This window comes from Rhinopithecus bieti, unplaced genomic scaffold (genome assembly GCF_001698545.2).
Source record: "Rhinopithecus bieti isolate Rb0 unplaced genomic scaffold, ASM169854v2 scaffold_2272, whole genome shotgun sequence".
Classification (NCBI taxonomy): Eukaryota; Metazoa; Chordata; class Mammalia; order Primates; family Cercopithecidae; genus Rhinopithecus; species Rhinopithecus bieti.
In genome coordinates, this window is record NW_016804163.1 from 575,557 (window position 1) to 592,523 (window position 16,967).

The 16,967-nt window shown below is 43.1% G+C and overlaps 1 protein-coding gene across 5 annotated transcripts in view; it reads left to right on the forward strand.

The window, feature by feature from the left end:
• The first annotated feature begins 1,987 nt into the window (after nt 1–1,987).
• Nucleotides 1,988–16,967, forward strand: part of CD226 (CD226 molecule) — a 103,742-nt gene continuing 88,762 nt past the window's right edge. The window contains exons 1-4 of one of the 5 annotated variants that reach the window (XM_017867076.1): nt 6,591–7,071; nt 9,289–9,383; nt 15,622–15,788; nt 16,088–16,423. In XM_017867076.1, coding sequence (XP_017722565.1) covers nt 15,683–15,788; nt 16,088–16,423 — 442 coding nt within the window. In that variant the 5' untranslated portion in view covers nt 6,591–7,071; nt 9,289–9,383; nt 15,622–15,682. Of the gene's footprint in view, nt 2,038–6,590; nt 7,072–9,288; nt 9,384–15,311; nt 15,401–15,621; nt 15,789–16,087; nt 16,424–16,967 lie in introns of those variants that run through there. The other 4 variants (XM_017867077.1, XM_017867075.1, XM_017867079.1 and 1 more) reach the window with 4 other exon arrangements.

Consider the following 16,967-nt stretch of genomic DNA (forward strand, 5'->3'; position numbering starts at 1 on the left):
CCCTTTGAGCTAGCACTTGTATTTATTAAGATCCTAATGGGCATTTTGGCACTTCCTTCCCATCTTCAAATTCTAAGAACAAAACTGCAAGATAACAATCGATCATAGCCGGGCAGCAATTGTTTCGTGAACTCTTACTATCTACTGGGCACTGCTCTTGGCACTGGGGATGCAGCTAGGATGATCAGCTGTCTGGGTTTGCCTGGGGCTGTCCTGGAGTCAGCACGTCAAAGTCTTGAGAAACTACCTGGTACCAGGCAAACACAGACACTTGGTCGGTTTGCTACAGCAGTGAACAAGGCAGTCTTCACACCAACGAACACACATTCAAGTTGGAGGGTCCAGAGACCAACACAAAACACAAACATAAGACAAAGGGCACAACTTTATGTGGAGTGTGCCAGCAGGTTAGAAAGAATTTAAAGTATTTATTTGTATATTGGTGCATCTGTTTATTTTATAAGATGAGCTGTCTTCTCTCTCCAGTGGATGAAAGAGCTGGTTCCCTCAGCACACTGTTTGCTTTTCGGAACCACCATTGACCACCTCAAGCAGGAGCCGGTAAGGGTGAATAAACGCCCTTGCCTGGGGAAGGGCTATGGAAGGACCTTTTCCGGCTGATGCAGCCTGCCCTTCCTGAAGCCGTGTAGTCTTCAGGGACAAGGAGGCAACTTTTCAAATAGGCCACATGTCCTAGGAAGAGGAGGGTGAGACTCTGGCCCTGCCCCCTTTGATAGCCAGAATTGTTAGACGCTTTCTGATGGCTGAGGGCAATCCTAACTGAGACCTGGGTAGAAGACATACCCCAGCCCCTCAAGTGAGCTGGCCATGAGGGAAGGTGGGCTGGACACAGGGGGTCCTGGTCCCTGCTATATCAAGGATGACTCACTGTCCTGGTTTTCCTGGAACCGAGGGGTTTCCTTCAGACCCACAGCCCCGTTCGTGGCTCTCAGGGTGACCATAGAGTTTGTCACCCAAATCAAGACACTTGGAGAGTGAAATGCAAGGTTGTTAATAAATTCAACAAGGTGTATATTGGACTGGATTCAGGGAGCCTGAGAGATATGATCTTAACCACGTTAGATAACATCGTAGCAGATTCAGATTCCAAGGAGGGGCGGCCCAAGGTGTGGCTGAGACTGGAGACCCTCCCTCATTCAGGCACCTTGCTAAGGTGGTGGGTTTTGGGGACAGTGACTGTTCTGTAGATGCTAACTAAGCAGTTCAGATATAAGCTACATTGTCCAATTGCAGATGAAAATGTTATCAGTAAAAAATTCTTGAAAGAATATATCTTAATTTAAGCAATATGGGTTTTCTGCCATTTTGGAAAATGAAATTTTCTTTAAATAATCTGAGACACAGCAGTATTGAGAGTTCAGGAGGCAAAACAACCTTTTTAACATGGAGAGTGTCAAAACGCCCTCAGTGGACCCTGACAAGAGTGGAGCCCACTGGGCCATGGGTAACATGAGGTGGGGGCTGCCTTCCTGGGTGACCGGCCATGGCCTAGCCGGGATCTGTGCTGCCATCAGTGCGCTGAGGACTGGAGGTCCCACAGCTAGCCAGGCATGGAACAGGATTTGAACCCAAGTCTCTCTGCAAAGCTCACACTCTTACTTACAGGATGGCAACTCTCACCCACTTTACTAAGTAGCCATAATGCAGTGTGCAATGTTATCAAATAGTTGCAGCAGAAAGGGATGTGGAATGCAGAGGAGAAAGGCATGAGCTTTGTCAGGGGACTGGAACTGGGGGAAAGAGATAGTGGGTATCTGCAAGTCCTGTTTGTCCACATAGCTGTGCTGGCTGCTGCTTCCTGGTGTCATTTAGAAAAATTCCCAAAGAAGAACTTAGCACGTACCCAGGCCTGATACTTGAGGTCTGGAGTGCTTAAGATGTTTGGGTAAGTACTTATTTCCTTGAAACCTTGAGACCCTCAAGAGAGGGGGACTAAAAACAGTGGAGGAAGAAAAGAACAGTGGCCGAAGGAGTCGTAGGTGAAGTTTGCTGGGCCCTTGGCAATGCTAAAACCAGGTAAGAACCAGGGTATGGATTTCTGCTCCTGGGAGCACTTTTCACAGCAGTTCATCCATTGCTTACTTTTATTGGGATGTGTGTGTTGCAAAAGGTCTTCAGTGATTGATTGTGCAAACATATAACATTTCTGCAATATACTAAGTGAAGACCTTTTTACAGAGTGCTGTCAATAAGTGCCTCATGAATAGCTGTTCATAGCCTGACCTGCTTAATAATGTAAAAGAGTATAAAATTCCAGGTAACTAAAAAAAATATTTTGGATGCATTCTCAACATTGTGTCTTGCCATAGAGAAGCATAGGGCATGCCTACATTTATTCAAGACTTCTTTTATTTCCTTTGATAAATTAGCAAATTTCTTTGTTTAAATCCTATAAATTATTGAGATACATTCAAATCTATTCACACGGGCACACATTTATGCCTGCATATACATATGCATGTGTAAATTTTGCTGTTCTTTTGGTATGATATACAATAAAGCAACTAAGTCTTATAAAATCATTTTGCTAGGCAGCTTATTAAATTCTTTTATGTTTTATTTGACCGTGTTCTCTAGGTGGATCACCTACAAATCATACATTTTAAAAAATGTTCAAGGTTTACAGCTCCTATTCCTTTTTAAAATCTATTACATTGGCCGGGCGCGGTGGCTCAAGCCTGTAATCCTAGCACTTTGGGAGGCCGAGACGGGCGGTTCACGAGGTCAGGAGATCGAGACCATCCTGGCTAAGACGGTGAAACCCCGTCTCTACTAAAAAACAAAAAACTAGCTGGGCGAGGTGGCGGGCGCCTGTAGTCCCAGCTACTGGGGAGGCTGAGGCAGGAGAATGGCGTGAACTCGGGAGGCGGAGCTTGCAGTTGTGACCATTCTTGTCTTATTTCAAAATTGAATTGAGATTTCTCTAGTGTCTATCAAGGTTGCTGTTAGTTTCTCATAAATTTTCTTTATCATGCTGATGAAATTACAAAATTGCTATGAGTCTTTCCCAGGAAAGGATATTTAAAATTATCAAGTATCTGGCCAGGCACAGTGGCTCATGCCTGTAATTCGAGCACTTTGGGAGGCTGAGGCAGGAGGATCACCAGAGGTCAGGAATTCTAGACCAGCCTGGCCAACAAGGCGAAACCCTGTTCTACTACAAAAATTAGCCATGCGTGTTGGTGCATGCCTGTAATCCCAGCTACTGGGGAGGCTAAGGCAGGAGAATCACTTGAACCCAGATAGTGGAGGTTGCAGTGAGCCAAGATCGTGTCACTGCACTCCAGCCTGGGCAATAGAGCAAGACTCCGTTTCAAAAAAAAAAAAAAGTCAAGTATCTTTTTGGCATTTACTGGTTGTGTTCATCATAATTGCCTTTTGTTGCCGGAGGAAACTGGGACGTTTGTTCTGCAGTAGCTTCTGCTTTCTATGTTCAGTTTGTTGCTTCCTTGTGGTCTCTTAGTGTCTTTTAACTCAGTCTTTTATTGCCTGTATTTTCTTTTTCTTTTCTTCTTTTTTTAGATGGAGTCTCGCTCTGTCACCCAGATTGGAGTGCAGTGGCGCGATCTTGGCTCACTACAACCACTGCTTCCCAGGTTCAAGTGATTCTTGTGCCTCAGCCTCCCAGTAGCTGGGATTACAGATGTGCACCACCACAACCGGCTAATTTTTGTATTTTTAGTAGAGACGGGGTTTCACCATATTGGCTAGGCTGGTCTCAGACTCCAGAGTGATCCGCCCGCCTCAGTCTCCCAAAGTGCTGGGATTACAGGTGTGAACCACCGCGCCCAGCTATTGCCTGTATTTTCTATGCACTGCCGGTTACTTCTAGAGGCTTGGCTGCATTCAGGCTCAGCTACTTAGGGAAGAGGACTTCCTAGGTGGCGCTGCTTTCTTCCTGCTGCATCTTGTCCGGAGCCCCCTCATGCCTGACTGTGCCATATTTAGCGAGATTATGGTTGATCCGAGGGCTCAGGTATTGTCAATCAGCAGCACCTTTCATTATAAGGTTCCCCATTAACCTTCCACCTCATGGTTTTAGCATCTATTAACAATTGTCTCCATCTGTTATTTTAATAGGGTTGCAAAATGGTGACGAAAAATAACTATGATTGTTTTTTCCACTCAGTAGCTGAATTTTTCTATAAAGAGAAACTTGGGTCACCTTGAATTATAAATTGTACAGGAAAGGCAGGGTAAATGCTTGGTTCTTTCTTTCCTTACCCTTTGTTAGAACAGCGAGTTAGTGCCTTGGTAACCTTAGAAAAAAAGAGGAAGGAGGGAGCTGATGCGATGCTGCAACTAGGGATGTGATGGCTTCTGCTGTTTCCTGCTTCTGTCAACAACTGGTAAGGTTAAAGAGTACTTTTGCTTAAATTGTTCAAAAAGCCTTTTGTAAGGGTCATGAAAAAATGTTGGAGAAAGGGCTCTGTTCATCTCTGAGTGGTAATCTTCATTCTATCTCACTACTTTCCCTCTTTACGCCCGTTTGTTCCGCTGGTTAGAACATTTAGGACATCTGTTCTCTGGAGGGATAGGGCAATTTCATTTGTCTCAGGTTATTTTTATTGTTTGTTTTGTAATTTATTATCGATCATGTGATGTTTCAACATTTCCCCTATTTGCCAAGTAAAATTTTGTAGTTCCATGTTGGGGGAACAATGTTGCATCCTTGGGGCCAAGATCTTGGGATGCTTGTGTTTCTCTGGAAATGATTCAAAGCTAAGTCTTGGGTTCTTTGTATTTATTACAAGATTTCGAGAGCCTCCAAGAAGAAGCTAAATAAACCAGAGAGGATAGACCTCTACAGAAAAACAACAAAAGATATCTCCATTGTCCTTCCCTTAAAAATAGCAATAGCTAAATAATAAAAAATAAAAATAAAAAACAAAATAGCAGTAGCTTATTTATGGGATGTGGGTGATAAGAAGGAGAAGGATGTGTGTGTGTGTGTGTGTGTGTGTGTGTCTGTGTGTGTGTGTGTATTTGCCTGTGAACACTGAATTAGGGAGTGACCATGAAAAAGTAATTTGGGAAAACCCCCTAGCCTCTAGCAATCTGGATTTTGTGAGTCAGGGAGTAAGCAAAAGATTAAAAGATACTTTCAAGCCAGTTCCCTGTAGGTATAAGCAGTCATGATAGATAGGATTTGCATTCACCCTATTGTGAACCACGTGGGTAGACGGTGACTGTTTCAGATGATGTGTGAGGTTCACTTCAGGGCCCATTGAATAATTTTGAAGAAGAGTTTTGACTCAAAAGAAAACTTGTCTTGGGGTCTGTCCTGCAAAATCAGTGGGTGTTTTGGGTCAAGGCTGTTTTGTCTTTTCCTTGAGAAAATCGAAAGTTGAGGCAAAAAAAAAAAAAAAAAAAAAAACCCAGCCCCAACGATGGCAGATTGGAAAGAAGATGGAATTGGGATTGTGACCACAATATGGAAACCATACAGATGGAAGTGATTGCATGGCTTCGTCCTCATTCTACGAGTGCTGATTGAGCACCTGGTGTGGGCAAGGGCCCTGTGCAAGGATGTGATAGAGCAGGGATGAGATTTTACCTGGGCCTGGAAGTGTCTATAAGACTCTAGTAAAAAATGCAGAGGGTGAATAGGCATCACAATAGGATGTGGTAAGAGTTTCAGTGAGGATGTATTTGGGGTTCTCAGGAAACTCACTGGACAGATGCAGGCCCCAGGGAGAGTATCTTATAAGATACATTTGAGCTGAGACTTGCTGGATGGGAGAGGGATAAGAGAAGGTGAGGAAACTGCATGTGAGAACACCCTGCCCCATCAGCACTTTGTCCTCAAATTACACAATGTAAGGTGGATGAGCAGTAAAGACTAGGGGTGAGCAGAAGAATTATAAGAAGAACTATAAGACATAACACCGGGAAAATGGCAGCGATCAATGACACAGGCCTTGCAAGTCAGTAAGACATTTGGATATTCTCTTGAGGACAGTGAGGCACTGAAGGGAGTGACGAGAGTCAGGCAGGTGTTTGAGAAGGCTACCTCTGGCTACCTTTGGCCCACGATAAGGCTCAGTAAACACTTGCGTCATTACAGGCAGTATTGCACTTTCTTCTCCCTTGCTTTCAGACATGCAGTGGTCCAGCAGAAGAGACCAGTCCTGCACCTGTGAGGCGTAATTAAATGTGCAGGGTAGGGCAGCCCCATGAGTGCCTTCTCACCTGTCAAATGTGGTCCTTCCTAGTCTTTCTGTGAATTTTACACACTAAAGCCTCAGCCACAATCCTTCACGGTGGTTTAACCAGGAGGGAACCTCCATAACCTAATAAATCAAAGGAATCAATAAAACTAAGTTTGCCATGACCTGGTGCTGCTAAAAAGCTAGCTAAACATGCACGGTTAGTTCTCAGGAAACACCAACTTGTGTACTTTTTCTGTCGGAGCACGGGAGGCAAAGAAAAAAAAAAGAGAGTATCTAGAAAGTAAGACTGAAACATACTTAGATATGGGCAGAGATAAGAAAGCTTCTTTACTTAAAGAGACAGCTGAATCTAACGTGCTTTGATTGGCAGAAAAAGAAAACGGGGAAGAAAAGGCAAAGAAACAAACTCTGATTTCGGCGGGGAGTGTAGTTTCTATTTAGAGCTAGAACAAAGGAGAAGTGCGTCCTTTCAAATTGTAGATTCTTTGGGGAAAAGAGGGACAGAACTTTATCTGAGTTTGAAATGAGTCTGGGTAGCTGCAATGGTAAAGCTGCTTCCAGAAACAGGTAAACCTGACTTCAAAAAACCCCGCTTCATGAAATATTAGTGCTTCACTTCAGTTGCTATCTGAAGAAGTTCTGGTAGAGAGAAGAGCTCAGGGGCACAGGCAGAGTCAGCTCCCGAGTGGGCTGAAAGCTCCCTGCGGCTCCTGCAGTGTTAATTAAGGGAGGGAGCAGCAGGGAGCTTGCAGTGACCAAGAGGGGGTTGAGGCTAAGAGGCCGCGATAAACAGGATGATAAACAGGATACGATAAAAGCCCTTAACCAAGACACAGATGGGAAGAAGAGTTAGAGCGAGCAGCACTCACATCTCAAGGTTAGTAACCTTCTCAGAAAAAAGATTGGATGTGTCTGAGCTCAACTTTTTAAATCAATTGTGTGCGAAAGGGTGGGGGCTGCCAGTGAAACCATGGCAAGTTGATGCAGCAGGAAAAGAGCTGCCAGAAAAAGCTGGAGTAAGTTAAGTGCTCGGTGTTCTGTAAACTGTTAGTTTAATGAGGGGTGCAGTTTGTAGTAAAAGGGTGCCATTTAAGTACTTTTTGTCAGTCTGTCTCTAGAATTGTGTTTATAATAGATCTGATAGTAAAGTTCTCGAGAATAAGAAAACTGAGCTAATTTTACCAGCATCTGGTCTATCAAGCTAAATCTTCCTTCTCTCCAGCAAGACTGAAAAAGGATGAACTTAAATAATAAATGTCCATGATCCAAAGATTTATTATCCTACTCAAGGGTTGGGAAGCTTTTTTTGTAAAGGGCCAGATAGTTAATATTTACAGCTTTGTAGGCCACGTGGTGTCTGTCAGTTGTCACCTAACACCTCTTGGTTCCAGCATCGTAGCACAAAAACAGTGGTAGATGGTATGTAACCAAATGAGCATGACTGTCTCCGACCAAACTGTTTATGGAAATCAGACAGTGGGCTGCATGCAGCCCTCAGGCCATAGTTTCAGAGCCCTGTCCTAGAGGATCCCTGCTGAACCCCAGCGGGAGTCTGCGTTGACTGGAAGTGGGGTTCTACTGGTCACTCAGTAGTAGCCTCACTCCTGGGGACATGTGTATGACTTGCCAAGGTTCTAAGGGCATCATGGTCTAGAGTAGACCATGCGGCCCACATTGAAAAGATTCTCTTAATGGGATTATTTGAGGAAGGGAGCAGAAACCCAGGCTATTGTGTTCCTATGGAAATCTTACTGGAAGCAGGAGTGTCTTAACAGCTGGGGCATCCCAGCAGAAGGCAGGCAGACAAACCCTCACATCTGAGAAAGAGCGGAGGGAGCAAAGGACCTCACACTGTTATCTTCCCAGCCCCAGTCACTTGTTCTGAGTTGAGCTAGATTTTCTGTTAGCAGTCCTCTGCTTTGCAGCATGTGAATTGTTTTCCAAGCAAGTGTCGAAAGATATCAGAGCACATTCTCCATCACACACATCAGGTGTCTTTGCATCAACTGGGGAAGGTGGGGTCATTGAGTAGACACCAGGAGACTCCTCCCAATGCCCAGAAACCGAAGAGACATCTGGGGAAGCAGGACATATTGTAAGTAGCAGAAACAACGAAACTGAGGTGACAGGGAAGGTTCTGCCTGCGTGGACAGCCTACGGGAAGATGAACAGTGTGGCCGAAGAGTGTTCCCTGTCCCCACCCCGCCAGGACACCTAGGAGTCTGCATTCAGAGGCAAGCTTGTGAGATGAATTCATGCTCTTGTGGTTAGCTGAGATATTTTTAATAGTAGAGAAATCCAGTAATATTTTGATTAATGACTTCCTTGAGGACAAAGCTCTTTTATACAGATAGCTCTATTAGAAAAAAACCTCAAGCCAAAATCCCTTCATAAATCATGCAAAAAATGGCTGCTGACGCAACAAAAATAGCTCAAGTGCCATCTCTATTTGTCTTTGGTTAGATGTTGATAAATCGGGCTCAACTCTAGCAAAGTCGTAACAGCTGAACTTTGTCTTCAGCTGCAAGTCTTTCTGCCCCTTTCATTCGAATCAGTGACTTCTAGGGCCCTCGATTCCAGGGTGCAAATACACTTAAGTTTTCTTTGTCTCTTGACCAGTTGGCTTTAGATGCCTTGGGAATAAGGAGTTCCTACAAGTTATTACCAGTTAGTACCCTTTTCCAGTCCTCCTCCCACGCACCTCGTTTCTTCATCCTGAGTGAGGAAGTTCGCTTTGGGCTTGATCGTAGAAGCCACCGAGAGTGGATGATGCTATGTTTTATCTCATTTGTCTGAGGATGCAAGGCAGCACAGTGTTGCAAATGCCTGCTTGGCCCTCCACCCTTCTACCTCTCTACCTGCCCCTCTACCCCGCTTTACCCAACCCTGACCCCTCCCTCAGAAAATATATATGTTTTGGCATTTGTTGAATAAGCACATAATGATTTTTAAAAATATATCATTTATCTGGCAACCTCGACTATCATGATTCTTTGCATTATTTATTTCCAGCTGTTATCACAAAGTTGTGACACAGAGTGTGTCCATGGACTCTATGCTTAGACTATACTATGATAATGTACTGTGTTCTTAGAATGTACTTGGCATCTTTGGACCGGGGTGGTCGGAGGATCAACTGAAATAGATAAATACGTGGCCAACAGCAAGATGGGGTGGCGTCATCCATTGGTAAGACCTGGGGTGAATGTGAACTCTTGTTATTCACTAGCAATAATTTTTAAAAATTGAGGTGAAATTCATGTGACATTGTTCTCCTAAGATTTATTCAACATAACATTAAACTTTTTTTTTTATTTTGAAATGGAGTCTTGCTCTGTTGACCAGGCTGGAGTGCAGTGGCACGATCTCGGCTCACTGCAACCTATGCCTCCTGGGTTCAAGCGATTCTCCTGTCTCAGCCTCCCAAGTAGCGGGGATTACAGTTGCACACCACCATGCACAGCTAATTTTTGTAGTTTTGGTAGAGATGCGGTTTCACCATGTTGGCCAGGCTGATCTTGAACTCCTGACCTAAAGTGATTCACCTGCCTTGGCCTCCCAAAGTACTGGGATTACAGGTGTGAGCCACCACACCCGGCCAAGATTAAACATTTTAAAGTGTACAGTTCGGTGGCATTTAGTACATCTACAATGTTCTGCGACTACCACTTTTATCAGATTCCAAAACATTTTCATCATTTTCAAAGAAAACCCCATACCTTAAACAGTCCCTCCCTATTCCCTCCTTCCAACAGTCCCTGGCAGTCACCAATCTGCTCTCCATCTCCATGGATTTAACTATCTGGATATTTCATATAAATGGATTCTTACAAAATGTGGCCTTTTGTTTCTGCATTGTTTGACTTAGCATAATGTTGTCAAGGCTTATTCATGTTGTAGCATGCATCAGCCCTTCATTCCTTTTCATGGCTGAGTAATATTCCATTGTATGGATTTGATCACAATTTGTTCATTCATTCGCCCATTGACAGACCTTTGGGTTGTTACCACCTTCTGGCTTTTGTGAATAATGCTGCTATAAACATTGGTCTGCAAGTATTGGTTTGAGTATATTCTTTTGAGTATATACCTAGGAGTAAAACTGCTGCATCATATAGTAATCCTGTTGAACTTTTTGAAGAATCTCTAAACTGTTTTTCACAGCAGCTGCATTATTTTACATTTCTTTACAACCTTTGTGCAGCAGTACACAAGGGTTCCAATTTCTCCACATTTTCCCTAACATACTTATTTTTCTCTTTTTGGTTATAGCCATACTAGTGGATATAAAGTGAGTTCTCATTGTGGTTTGTATTTGTGTTTCCTTGCTGACTGATAATGTTGAGCATGTTTTGGAGAAAATGTCTATTCAAGTACTTTGCCCATTTGAAAATTGGGTTGTTTCTTTTATGTTAAAGTGTGAGAGTTCCTTCTATGTTATGGATCTTAGACCATCGTCAGATAGATTATTTGCAAATATGTGCCTGCATTCTGTAGGGTGACTTTTCACTTTCTTGAAAATGTCCTTTGATGCGCAAAAGTTTTTAATTTTGGTAAGCCCAATTTATTTTTTGTCTTTTGTTGCCCATAGGTTTGGTGTCATATCTAGGAATCCATTGCCAACTTCCAGGTCTTGAAAATTTACCCCTGTGCTTTATTCTAAGATTTCTACAGTCTAAGGTCTTATATTTAGGTCAACCCATTTTGAGTTAGTTTTTGTGTTTCATGGGAGGTGGGGATCCAGTTTCGTGCTTTGGCATGTGGCTATCCAGTTGCCCCAGGATCATCTATTGAAGAAGCTGTTCTTTCCCCATTCAGTGGGGTTGGCACCTTGTTGAATATCAATTGTTCATAGATGTATGGGCTTATTATTATTTTTATTTGTATAAATTCAAGGGGTACAAGGGCAGTTTTGTACAAGGGCAGTTTTATGTAGTGGTGAAGTCTGGACTTTTAATATAACCATCACCTGAATAATATATATTGTACGCATTAAGTAATTTCTATCCCTCACCCCTTCCTACTCTCCCATTCTTTCAAGTCTCTGATGTCCATTATTGCATACTATATGTCCATGGGTACACATTATTTTGCTCCCATTTATGAGTGAGAACATGTGGTATTTGAGTTTCTGTGTCTGAGCTGTTTCGTTTAATATAATGGCTTCCCAGTCTATCTATGTTGCTGCAAAAGACTTCCTTCTTTTTATGGCTGTGTAGTACTCCACTGTGTGTATGTACCACAGTTTCTTTATCCTTCACTGATAGACACTCAGGTTGATTCCATATCTTGGTTATTGTGAATAGTGCTGCAATAAACATACAAGGACAGGTATATTTTTGATATATTGATTTCCTTTGGGTAGACACCCTGTAGTGGGACTGCTGGATCTAATGGTAATTCTATTTTTAGTTCTTTGAGGAATCGCCAAACTATTTTCCATAGGCGTTGTACTAATTTACCTTCTCACAAAGAGTGTATAAATGTTCTCTTTTCTCCGCATCCTGCCTAACATCTGTTTTGATCATTTCAGTTTCCTTGGTCTATTTGTCTATGTATATGCCAATAGTCACACTGTTTTGATTACTGTAGCTGTGTACTACAGTTTTGAAATTGGGAAATATTAGTCTTTCAGCATTTTCTTCTTTTTCAATACCATTCTGGCTATTCAGGGCCCCTTGTAATTCTATATAATATGTTCAGACTTCAGAGTTGGTGGATTCAGTAGCTCAGTAATGCCATCTGAGCCCCATGTTCGTTCTGTCTCTCTCTACCACCCTGTTTGTCCTTCGATGTGGCTGCCGGTGGTAAACAGGACAGCATTCTTGTTCATGCATAATGAGAGGAGATAAAAATAGAAACAGGGATGGAGAGAAGAGAAACTGTTCATATTCTGTGCTGTTTTTCTGGTATGGAATGTGAATAACTTCCTTCACTCTGATGGGCCAACTTAGGCCATAGTTGGCTTCTCTGACCCCTCAAATCAATCATAGTTTTCGGGCTGGGCGTGGTAGATCATGCCTGTACTCCTAACCCACAAAGTCTCTGACTTTGTGCACCTGCTCTCCTATCCACCTGGACTACTCGTCCTCACACCTGGCCACACCCTGCATGTGGCTACAGCCTCCTGCTTCTGCAGATTCCAGAACACACTTCACTGCCCGAGAGCCTTTCCTGACCACCAACCTGACACAGCCTCTGCTGGGCTGCAGCCCCAGCCGTTCTCTCCCATGCCTGTGTGTGTTGCTTCCTTTTCATAACGTGACATGCGCTTCATAACTGTGCATTTATTTGTATGTTCGTCTGATGTCTGTCTTTCCAACTAGACCGGGGGTATGAAAAACTTTTTCTGTGAAAGAGCAGGTAGTACTTTCGACTTTGGCCATACACTCTGTTTTGAGATCACTCCAGGTGCAGTGTGTGTGTGTGTGTGTGTGTGTGTGAGAGCGAGACACAGAATGTGTGAGTGTGTGCAAATGTGTGTGAGCATGTGTAAGTGCATGCATGTGCGTGTGTGTGCGTGTGAGTATATGCATGTATGAGTGTGTTTGAGAGTATGTGTGCACATGCATGTGATTGTGTGAGATTGTGTGTCAGTGTGCATATGTGAGCATGTGTGAGGACATGTATAAGTGCATGCATGTGAGTGCATGTGTGTGAGTGCATGCATATGTGAGTGTTTGAGTATGTGTGCACATGCATGTGATTGTGAGATTGTGAGAAAGTGTGAGTGTGCACATGTGAGTGTGACAGCATGTGTAAGTGCGTGTGTGGATGATGTAAGAGTATGTGGTGCACACGCATGGTGATTGTGTGAGACAGTGTGCATATGTGAGTGGTGATAATGTGTAAGGCATGGGATGTGTGGTGAGTGTGGCGTGGATGTGAGAGTATGTAATGTACATGCATGTGATTGAAGGCTGTGTGAAGCGTGTGTGTGAGTGTATAATGTTATGCGTGCATGCTGTGGTGTGTGACTGTGGTAGAGCTTGTGTGAGTGCATGCGTGAGACTGCATGTGTGTTGTGGTGAGTGCGTGCATGTGTGGGAGAGAGCATGTGTGGGTTCATGCGTTTGAGTGTGTGAGTGTGTCAATGTGTGCGTGTATCGATGTGTGTGTTCGTGTGCGAAGGGACACAGTTCTGAGGCAGAAGATATGAATGCTGGAGGGGTACTTAGGGGGACCCTGTCCTGAGGACCTCAGGAATTCTCTGGACTTGGTTTAGCCCGGGATTTGTAGTTTTATTTTTGCCTGTGCCTGTCAGGAGAAAATCTTGTCATTAGGACATAATAGATGAAATTAATTTTTCCAACTCTGATGGAAGTCTTCCATGTCCTTGCCACTCCTGTTTGTTCTGTACAGTGACCAAGATTATCTTTCCAAAACGCGAAGTTGTGTGCACCCCTTCCTCCATCAGCTCCTGGGCGGCTCCATGTTCCTCTCAGGGATGTGTTGACATCACAGGCGTTACTGTGAGCCTGCTTTGCCTGGGGAATTGTGCTGGGTGCTGGAGTTACAGACATCAGCATGACGCCACGGTTTCTGATTGCCACGTTTCAGTTCCTTTATGTGTGTCACTCACGTCACCTTTCAATCCAGACTCAGTCTCACTTTCGGTCCCTTCCCCACCCGCAAGACTGTAGTCACACCATTTCCTGAAATATCCCCATTGTCACGCCTCTGTCTTTCTCCCACTTTTTCTATAAAGCCTTTTCCACAATCTATTAGAATGATTTGTCCTCTCTCTGGCTGTCATAAAACTTAGCAGATGACTTTGTGTAGAGATGATCACGTTTTGCTGTGATAAATTGCCTTTAAAATTGATATGAGCCACTATCTTATGCATAACCTGAGAGCAGAGATGTGTCCTCTTTATGATTGTATTTCCAAGGGACTAAGCAGGGGACTCAGTAAAATTTGGAGGAATTGTTGGATTGACTTATTTGCAAAACAGAGATAACAGATACCTCTTTTGACTACATCACAAAACAACTAGAGGCACAAATAATATCACAGATGTGAAAGCTTTTAGAAAATATGCCATATAAATACAAAGTAACACCATGCTTGATTATATGCACACATTACAATTTGTTCTGATTATCATTACATTGTTGATTTTCTATTCCCTGAGAAAGTTCCCACATTAGATACTCATGCTGAGTAGTGGACACTTGCTGATACATTTTGAGACTGAGTCACAAAGTTCAGGGTTGGCCTTAGATAAAATTGTCTTCAGTGGTTTCTGCTCCTACTTTTACCAATTTTTACTCATCTCCTATTTTGACACTCTTACCAGGGTCAAATGCATTTATACAATTCCTCTTTTTATAGGGGTATACTTTTTACACTGACGTGCTAATATATTCCTAACAAGTTCTTAAGAATTAGAACTTTAGGCCGGGCTTGGTGGCTCACACCTGTAATTCCAGCACTTTGGGAGGCCAAGGCGGGCGGATCACGAGGTCAGGAGATCGAGACCATCCTGGCTAACACGGTGAAACCCCGTCTCTACTAAAAAATACAAAAAAACTAGCCGGGCGAGGTGGCGGGCGCCTGTAGTCCCAACTACTCGGGAGGCTGAGGCAGGAGAATGGCGTGAACCCGGGAGGCAGAGTTTGCAGTGAGCCGAGTTCACGCCACTGCACTCCAGCCTGGGCGGCAGAGCGAGACTCCATCTCAAAAAAAAAAAAAGAAAAAAAAAAATTGGAACTTGTATTTTATAAAAGAAGAGAGCAATGATGACCCTGAAAAATGAATCCTGTTTTGATATTGTACTATAATTATGTAAGATATGGCCCTGGAAGAACCTGGGAGCAGGGACCTCTCTGTACTCTGTACTCTGTACTCTGTACTCTCTTTGTGACTTCTTCTGACTCCTATTATTTCAAAATCAAAAGTTAAATCTTGCATAATGGTAGATCTGCATGTGCTCTGGGCCACCATACTTTTGTATCTGATGAACTTTTGATTTGTTTTTTGGTCCTCACCAACGCAAATGCCTGAGATCAGGAAGGAGGAAGAGGTGAAAGGAAGGCCACAGGATGGGCTGTCAGTACTGGGCATTGGCTCCCTCCACCCACTCCAGCCTCTGCCTCATTTTATGCTCTCACTGAGGACTTCCCTGCTCCATGCATGCACCACCTTTCACTTATTATTTATATTTTTACATCTTTATTTTAGTGTCTGCCTCTTCCCCATAGAATGTAAGTTCTAATAGTTTTTTTTTTGTATTAGGCAGGCAGAGTTAAGCACAGAGAATGCATGCAGCACGTTTGTTGAATGAATGACTCCTTGTAGAACATGAAAGCTTGAAAATAAGCCGACTGGTTCCCCGAGAGAGAAGTAACTCAAATCTGCCCATCCTCATACGAAAGCAAACCTGTGTCTTTTAAGCTAAGGCCTTTTTCCTGTGTTCTTACTCTAGAAAAAGAAGACACGACTGATAACATCTGAGAGGAAGGAAACTGCATTGTGCTGGGATCTGCATGTCACATTATAAAAAACAATTTTTAAAAATAGACCAGCCTTTTAAACAGCTTCCAGAGATGGATTATCTTACTTTACTTTTGGCTCTTGTTCATGTATACAGAGGTAAAGATGATCTTTATATCTTCATTTAAAATGTTTGCTCCTGTTTTGTTCTTTCAGGGTGGCATATTCAGAATTTACAATGCTTTTAGTTGGCTAGGATAATTTCTCACTTGTTCAGAAAACCTAAAAGTTACATTTTCCAATTATCAGTAGGACATCTTTTTAGATGAAGGCAGAAACTGTCATCCTTTACTGTGATCTCAATGCACTGTCTTGCTAGGGCTTCAAAAGTGTAAGATATTGATTTGGTGTTTTCATCATCAAGGCTAACAGAATTAATGTGCTGTTGTATATTTCAGCTCTATGTGAAGAGGTGCTTTGGCATACATCAGTTCCCTTTGCTGAGAATATGTCTCTAGAATGTGTATATCCATCAGTGGGCATCTTAACACAGGTGGAGTGGTTCAAGATCGGGACCGAGAAGGATTCCATAGCCATTTTCAGCCCTACTCATGGTATGGTCATAAGGAAGCCCTATGCTGAGAGGGTTTACTTTTTGAATTCAACGATGGCTTCCAACAACATGACTCTTTTCTTTCGGAATGCCTCTGAAGATGATGTTGGCTACTATTCCTGCTCTCTTTACATTTACCCACAGGGAACTTGGCAGAAGGTGATACAGGTGGTACAGTCAGGTAAGGGCAAGTTTTTTTTTAATCCCTTTTTATCCACCTACAACATTTGTTTCTATAAAGCCCAAGTAGAAGCTATAGAATGCTTTCTCGTATTTCTGTGGCATTCTCCAATTCCGTTTCTAGATGCTTTGATGTTACAACTTTGAAGGAGCAATCTTGGGAGTCTGTTTCATTTTTCTGACTGTGCTGTTTTGTCCGAGTAGAAATGCCTTTCAAATTTGAATGTAGTAGGAGAAAGTGCAGGTTTTATGTTGTCTTAATGATAACCTAAGCCTTGATTAAACTGATGCTGGCAACACATGGGTTCAGGATCCTGATGCCTTCCTTTCAGGGCTTTTATCACAGCGACATAGCACCATTGCCTTCTGCTGGACACTCAGCACTCACTTCAACCTCTGGATGTTCAAGGTTCTTCCTGCAGTACCAAATCTAAGTTAGTTAGTTTGTTTCTTTCTTTCTCTCTCTCTCTTTCCCCTCCCTTCCTTCCTTCCTTCCTTCCTTCCTTCCTTCCTTCCTTCCTTCCTTCCTTCCTTCCTTCCTTCCT